Source organism: Brachyistius frenatus, unplaced genomic scaffold (assembly GCF_029030835.1).
Source record: "Brachyistius frenatus isolate BFR_SWC_R1_liver_20210118 unplaced genomic scaffold, ASM2903083v1 Contig_719, whole genome shotgun sequence".
NCBI classification, from domain to species: domain Eukaryota; kingdom Metazoa; phylum Chordata; class Actinopteri; family Embiotocidae; genus Brachyistius; species Brachyistius frenatus.
This window is the reverse complement of record NW_027211318.1, coordinates 1-7,314: the sequence shown is the minus strand read 5'-3', so window position 1 is coordinate 7,314 and position 7,314 is coordinate 1. Positions and strand designations below refer to the sequence as shown.

Sequence of the window (7,314 nt, the reverse complement as noted above, 5' to 3'; positions counted from 1 at the left end):
TTCAATGACGTGTGTATTTACTCTTTTTACCGTCATGTTTTAAAGTGACACTGATATAAATGATAGAATAATAATAAAAATACATTTTATTTATAAAACGCTCTCCAGGATTCTCCAAGTTAAACCCCAGAAACATGCGGGTGAAGCAGCAGGTGGACATTAAACTCATCTGAATTACACCATTTCAATCAGGTGTCCCTAATAAAGTGACCAGTGTGCAGGTGTGAATAGATAGATAGATTCACACCTTCAAACAAATAGAGACACATTTGAAAAAAGAAAGTTAATTCCTGTATCCTGGAGCTGACACCTGTCTGAAGCGTCAGCTGGTCACATTCACCGAGTCGTGGTTCCACAGGAGAACTGCCGATAACAGATCTGTGATCCTCACCAGGTGACTACAAACTCCTCTGATGTTCCCTTGAAGTTTCTCTGATGTTCTACTTTAAGCTCCGCCCCCATCCTATGGAGCAGCTGCCGGTTCCTTCAGAAAGGTTCCTTGCCTCCTTCCATCAGCTCCACCTTCAGTATTGATGACCGATCATTACATCCTGTTATTAAGTGATGGAGGTGAAGTATAATCTGATTAGTCTTATCATTTCCCAGCATGCCTTATTCCTTGGACCTCCTTATCAGCTGCACTTTGACTCCTTCCATTAGTCATTAATGAGTCAATATAAATTGGAGCGTGAGTAGCAAGCTGCGGACTCTGCTTCTGCTCCTCTTGAAGAAAGGTAACGACATCATCATGTTGTTGGACAGTTTAGCTGTAGGTCCTTTATGTTTACATGGAGAACCATGTTTTGTACTTTAATTAATGGCAGCTGCATGCAGACCAATAATTCAATCATATCAGTTATTATATAGATTTTTTTTTTGAATTGTTTATCATCCAGTAGAATATCAGTGAGTTTCTAAAAAACTTTGTTCAGTTAACTTCTGTATGAAATGCAGAAAAACATGAAGAAATAATACTGAATAACTAACGTTTGTCTTCTGTCATGTCAGGTGACTGTTTTCTGACCAATCAGAGGCTGATCTCCGCAGCAGGACTCTGGGCCGACCTCCGAACAGCACCATGACTAAACTCATCACAGGTGAACACATTACTGCATCCTCTCATTACATAAACAGAGGGGTCAGAGGTCACCGAGAGCCAGCGCAGCATCAAACTGAACCTATCACATCAAGTCTATCACATTATTATTATTATGATTATTATTATTATTGTTATTGTGGCATTTAATAGAGCCCAAAATCATAAATGATTGAGCAGCAGAATTGATGACATACTCATGAATTGTGTTTGTTTGTTTGTTTGTTTTTGCAGCCCTGGGCGTTCTGTTCGTCCTGCACATCGGTGAGTTCCTCCTCTGACTGACAGACTCTTCCTCTCACCATCATCATCAAACACAGTTTAAAGTGTTGCTCTTTGTCCTCCCTCAGCTTCCTCCAACAAGCTGGTGTGTCACATGACCAACTGGGCCCAGTATCGACCCAGCAGTGGCAAGTTCTCCCCGGACAACATCGACCCGTTCCTGTGCACCCACGTCATCTACGCTCTGGCCTCCATCAACAGCTTCAACCAGATCAGCTCCATCGAGTGGAACGACGTGCAGCAGTACGGCCGGCTGAGCAGCCTGAAGAACGTGTGAGTCCACGAACCCACGCTGCTGAGTCAGCATTAAAACAAGTTCTCTGTTGGAGACCATCAGTCTGCATCCAGCTGAGCCAGAACAAGCCTGTTTATAGTATTATATATATTTATATATTCAGTATTTCCTCCAGAGATGATGCTTCTCTGAGCAGAACAACTTTTACAACAATATTCAGACCAGAAGTATTTTAAAGAAGAACAAACAGATGATCCACAAATCTGTTTTCAGTTTTTTTGTACAATGTCGGATCATGTTTCATGTTTGCGTGTTGGATTGAACATGCTCCTTGAGTGTCACAGTGTTTGAAAAATGTAAATAAAATTGTCATTGGTGTTTAGAGACACAACAGAATATGAGGTTGTGTGTGAAGTCTGGACTGAACCATTAAACTGTTCAGGAGGAGTCCAACAATAATATGTGCAGAATAAACAAAAAGTACACTTCTTAATATGTTCAATGTAAATACATCATAAACAGTATTTATAAATGAACATGGTCACAGTTCAATCATAATAAATCATAAATGAATTCAAGCTATTTTCTGCATCACTTTGACTGTGTGAATATTTCAGATGATTTTCTGTTTCCAGGAATCCTGCTCTGAAGACTCTGCTGTCTGTCGGAGGGACGGTCAACGGAATCAGCCCGTAAGATCTTCTCTTAAACCAGCTGTCTGTCCTCCGCACTCGTCCTCTCAAAGGTCCAACCGTCTCTGTCCCTCTGTCCTGTCTCCTTTCCATCCCAACAGGTTCATTGCCATGGTTGCCAAACCTGAGAACCGCGCCACCTTCATCCGGTCTGCCATCAGCTTCCTGCGCACTCATAACTTTGACGGTCTGAACCTGGCGTGGGAATATCCAGGACACAACGGGAGTCCAAAGGAGGACAAGGAGAAGTTCACCCTGCTGGTCACGGTGAGCTCCACCCAAACAGAAGCTCTAACTGTTGTCTAACCTTCTCAGTCAGGAAGCTTCAATACAACCTGCACAATCATCAGCTGAGGGAACTGATACACTGTAGGAGATGATGATGATGAAGATGATGGAAATGATGATGGAGATGAGGGAGATGATGAGGGAAATGATGAAGATGATGATGGAGATGAGGAAGATGATGATGGAGATGATGGAGATGATGAGGGAAATGATGAAGATGATGATGGAGATGAGGGAGATGATGATGATGATGATGAGGGAAATGATGATGATGATGATGGAGATGAGGGAGATAATGAGGGAGATGAGGGAGATAATGATGGAGATGATGATGGACATGATGATGATGATGGTGGAGATGATGAAGATGGAGATGATGATGATGATGATGATGATGATGATGATGGAGGTGATGATGAGGGAGATAATGAGGGAAATAATGAAGGTGATGATGGAGATGAGGGAGATGATGATGATGATGAAGATGGAGATGATGATGATGATGATGATGGAGATGATGATGACGATGATGGAGATGATGATGGAGATGATGAAGATGATGATGGAGATGATGATGGAGATGAGGGAGATGATGATGGAGATGATGGAGATGATGATGATGATGAGGGAAATGATGAAGATGATGGAGATGATGGAGATGATGGAGACAGACAGAGACAGACAGACAAAGAAGGACACATGGACCTGAGCGTCTTCTGTCCGTTGTCCCAACAGGAGCTGTCCACGGCCTTCGAGGATGATGCCAAAGACAACAGGAAGACTCAGCTGCTGCTGTCGGCCAACGTGGCGTCTTTCCGTCCCACCATTGAGAGAGCGTACGAAGTCAACAAGATCTCAGCGTGAGTCTGACGTCTAATATTTATCTAATATATTCTCATCAGGGCTCCAATCATGTCTGGGTTTGGTACCGGTGCTGAAACAGGGACATCGTAGTTTGAAATGAGACGGTCCTGACGTTGGACATGTCTCTACCTCTTGTTGTTCCTCTGGTGTTGATCTCCCGGTTCTCCTGGTGCTCCCGGTTCTTCTGTGTGACCCAACAGACGTTTGGACTTCATGAACGTGATGACGTACGACTTCCACGGACACTGGGAGGACGCCACAGCGCACAACAGCCCGCTGTACCACAGCTCTCTGGACTCAGGCTCACACATTCATCACAACATCGTAAGAACACACACACACACACGATCATCCTCCTCCTGTTATAGACCTCCTCCTCCTCTGTGATTTTCCTCTGTTATAGACCTCCTCTGTTATAGACTCTTCCGCTGTTATAGACCTCCTCCTCTGTTATAGACCTCCTCCTCTCTCCTTTTCCCAGAACTCCTCCGCTGTTATAGACCTCCTCCTCTGTGATAGACCTCCTCCTCTGTTATAGACCTCCTCTGCTGTGATAGACCTCCTCCTCTGTTATAGACCTCCTCTGCTGTGATAGACCTCCTCCTCTGTTATAGACCTCCTCTGCTGTTATAGACCTCCTCCTCTCTCCTTTTCCCAAAACTCCTTCGCTGTTATAGACCTCCTCCTCTGTTATAGACTCCTCCGCTGTTATAGACCTCCTCCTCTCTCCTTTTGCCAGAACTCCTCCGTGTCCTACTGGTTGGAACTCGGAGCTCCATCCCAGAAGCTGCTGCTCGGTTTTCCGACTTACGGACGAACCTTCCGTCTCCACGGTGCCGCGTCCGGACTCGGAGCTCCGTCCAATGGACCGGCTGCTGCCGGACCGTACACCGGCACCGCCGGCTTCTGGGCCTTCTACGAGGTAATGTCCTGATGTTGGAGTCTCTCCACCCATCCCCGTGTTGTCTCCACCCATCCCCGTGTTGGCTGCTCTAACTCTGGTTCTGGTTCCAGATCTGTGACTTCACCAGCAGCGCCACCATCGAATGGATATCTGAACAGGAAGTTCCTTACGCCACCTCCGCCAGCTCCTGGGTCGGTTATGACGACAAGCGCAGCTTCTCCTCAAAGGTAACCGGAGTCACCTCTGTCTGCCTCAAACAGGAAGGGTTCCCCTGGTTCCACTGGTTCTCCTGGTTCTCCTGCTTCTCCTGGTTCTCCTGTTTCTCCGGGTTCTGCTGTTTCTCCTGGTTCTACGGGTTCTACTGGATCTGCTGGTTCTCCTGTTTCTTCTTATTCTCCGGGTCCTGCTGGTTCTTCTGTTTCTCCTGTTTCTCTGGGTTCTCCTGCTTCTCCTGGTTCTCCGGGTTCTGATGATTCTCCTGTTTCTCCTGGTTCTCCAGGTTCTGCTTGTTCTCCTGCTTCTCCTGTTTCTCCTGGTTCTCCAGGTTCTGCTGCTTCTCCTGTTTCTCCTGTTTCTCCGGGTTCTGCTTGTTCTCCTGTTTCTCCGGGTTCTGCTGGTTCTTCTGGTTCTACGGGTTCTGCTGGGTCTGCTGTTTCTCCTGGTTCTACTGGGTCTACTGGTTCTCTTGTTTCTCCGGGTTCTCCTGGTTCTGCTGGTTCTCCTATTTCTTCTTCTTCTCCAGGTTCTGCTGTTTATTCTGTTTCTCCTGTGTCTCCAGGTTCTGCTGTTTATTCTGGTTCTCCTGTTTCTCCGGGTTCTGCTGGTTCTCCTGGTTCACCTGTTTCTCCACTTTCTCCTGGTTCTGGTTCTGTTCAGTAAACCTGTAGTCCGGTCTCTAATTTTCCGGTTCTGTTCTGTAGGTCCAGTGGATGACTGAAAAGAACCTGGGCGGTGCCCACGTGTGGACTCTGGACATGGACGACTTCAGCGGCGGGTTCTGCTCGGCCGGGTCATATCCTCTGATCAACCACCTTCGGATGTCGATGGGTAAATAAACGCTGCAGCTCAGTGATTCCTCCTATGTAGCTCCGCCCACTGACTGTGACCGAGTGTTCCTGTCAGTCAGCTGTCAGTAAACCCTCCTCCGTTCTCGCTACTGTCTAACTTCTCTCTCTCTGATTATTCAGGCTTCAGCCCAAAGCCCACCACCACCCCCGCCCCCACCACCACCCGGGACCCCGTAGCCGACTTCTGCCGCGGCCGGCCCGACGGACTGTACGAGAACCCGGCCGATAAGAGCACGTACTTCCAGTGCTACCTGGGGAACACGTACCTGCACCGCTGCCAGCCCGGACTCATCTACTGGGACTCCTGCAAGTGTTGCAACTGGCCCTGAGAACCAGGCGGTCCGGTCCCTTGATGAGAGGGTGAATTCAGCATTGTGGTTCCAACAGAAACATCTTCACAGCTGAATCACTGCTTTCTCAACTTAATAAACCAGAAATATCCTGATGAATAAAACACCTGGTGACTCTTCGTGTTTACAGTCAAACGTTTCTCTTCATTCATCATCTGGAACATTTTATACATCATTAAATACATTCTGCTTCCTTTAATGAAGCTTCCTGATGACTTTCTGTTGTCTGGTTCCACAATATCACTGATTATATTATATTTACATGTATGTCCCCCATAGGAGGATACTAATCTACAGATTTATACACCGAAAATCCTTCATATTTAATTCATTTAATTCTGACACGTTAGTAATTCAAAGGCATTAAATATGAACACAGGAAAGAACTGTGTTTTTAATGTCTAGATATAAAAGTGCCACATGTCTTGTTGTATGAAGTGTGTTGTATGAAGTTGTGTTGTATGAAGTGTGTTGTATGAAGTGTGTTGTATGAAGTGTGTTGTATGAAGTGTGTTGTATGAAGTGTGTTGTAAGTGTGTTGTATGAAGTGTGTTGTATGAAGTGTGTTGTATGAAGTTGTATGAAGTGTGTTGTATGAACTGTGTTGTAAAATGTGTGTGTTGTATGAAGTGTGTTGTATGAAGTGTGTTGTATGAAGTGTGTTGTATGAAGTGTGTTGTATGAAGTGTGTTGAATAAACAGTGTTGTATGAAAGTGTTTTGTATGAAGTGTGTTGTATGAAGTGTGTTGTATGAAGTGTGTTGTATGAAGTGTGTTGTATGAAGTGTGTTGTATGAAGTGTGTTGTATGAAGTGTGTTGTATGAAATGTGTTGTATGAAGTGTGTTGTATGAAGTGTGTTGTATGAAGTGTGTTGTATGAAGTGTGTTGTATGAAACGTGTTGTGTATGAAGTGTGTTGTATGAAGTGTGTTGTATGAACTGTGTTGTGTTGTATGAAGTGTGTTGTATGAAGTGTGTTGTAAACAGTGTGTTGTATGAAGTGTGTTGTATGAAGTGTGTTGTATGAAGTGTGTTGTATGAAGTGTGTTGTATGAAGTGTGTTGTATGAAGTGTGTTGTATAAACAGTGTTGTGTGAAGTGTGTTGTATGAAGTGTGTTGTTTGAAGTGTTGTATGAAGTGTGTTGTATGAAGTGTGTTGTATGAAGTGTGTTGTATGAAGTGTGTTGTATGAAGTGTGTTGTATGAAGTGTGTTGTATGAAGTGTGTTGTATGAAGTGTGTTAAACAGTGTTGTATGAAATGTGTTGTATGAAGTGTGTGTTGTATGAAGTGTGTTGTATGAAGTGTGTTGTATAAACAGTGTTGTATGAAGTGTGTTGTATGAAGTGTGTTGTATGAAATGTTTTTTTATGAAGTGTGTTGTATGAACTGTTGTATGAAGAGTGTTGTATGAATTGTGTTGTATGAAGTGTTGTATGAATTGTGTTGTATGAAGTGTGTTGTATGAAGTGTGTTGTATGAACTGTGTTGTTGTATGAAGTGTGTTGTGTGAAGTGTGTTGTATGAAGTGTGTT

At 44.5% G+C, this 7,314-nt stretch overlaps 1 protein-coding gene across 1 annotated transcript; it reads left to right on the top strand.

The window, feature by feature from the left end:
- The first annotated feature begins 1,334 nt into the window (after positions 1 to 1,334).
- On the top strand, positions 1,335 to 5,977 carry chia.1 (chitinase, acidic.1). Its single transcript, XM_069688777.1, has 10 exons — positions 1,335 to 1,360; positions 1,447 to 1,651; positions 2,249 to 2,305; positions 2,407 to 2,572; positions 3,329 to 3,453; positions 3,658 to 3,781; positions 4,197 to 4,379; positions 4,472 to 4,588; positions 5,282 to 5,408; positions 5,549 to 5,977. Exons 2-10 carry the CDS (start codon positions 1,473 to 1,475, stop codon positions 5,755 to 5,757), a joined length of 1,287 nt encoding a protein of 428 aa, XP_069544878.1. The 5' UTR covers positions 1,335 to 1,360; positions 1,447 to 1,472; the 3' UTR covers positions 5,758 to 5,977.
- Positions 5,978 to 7,314: the final 1,337 nt, after the last annotated feature.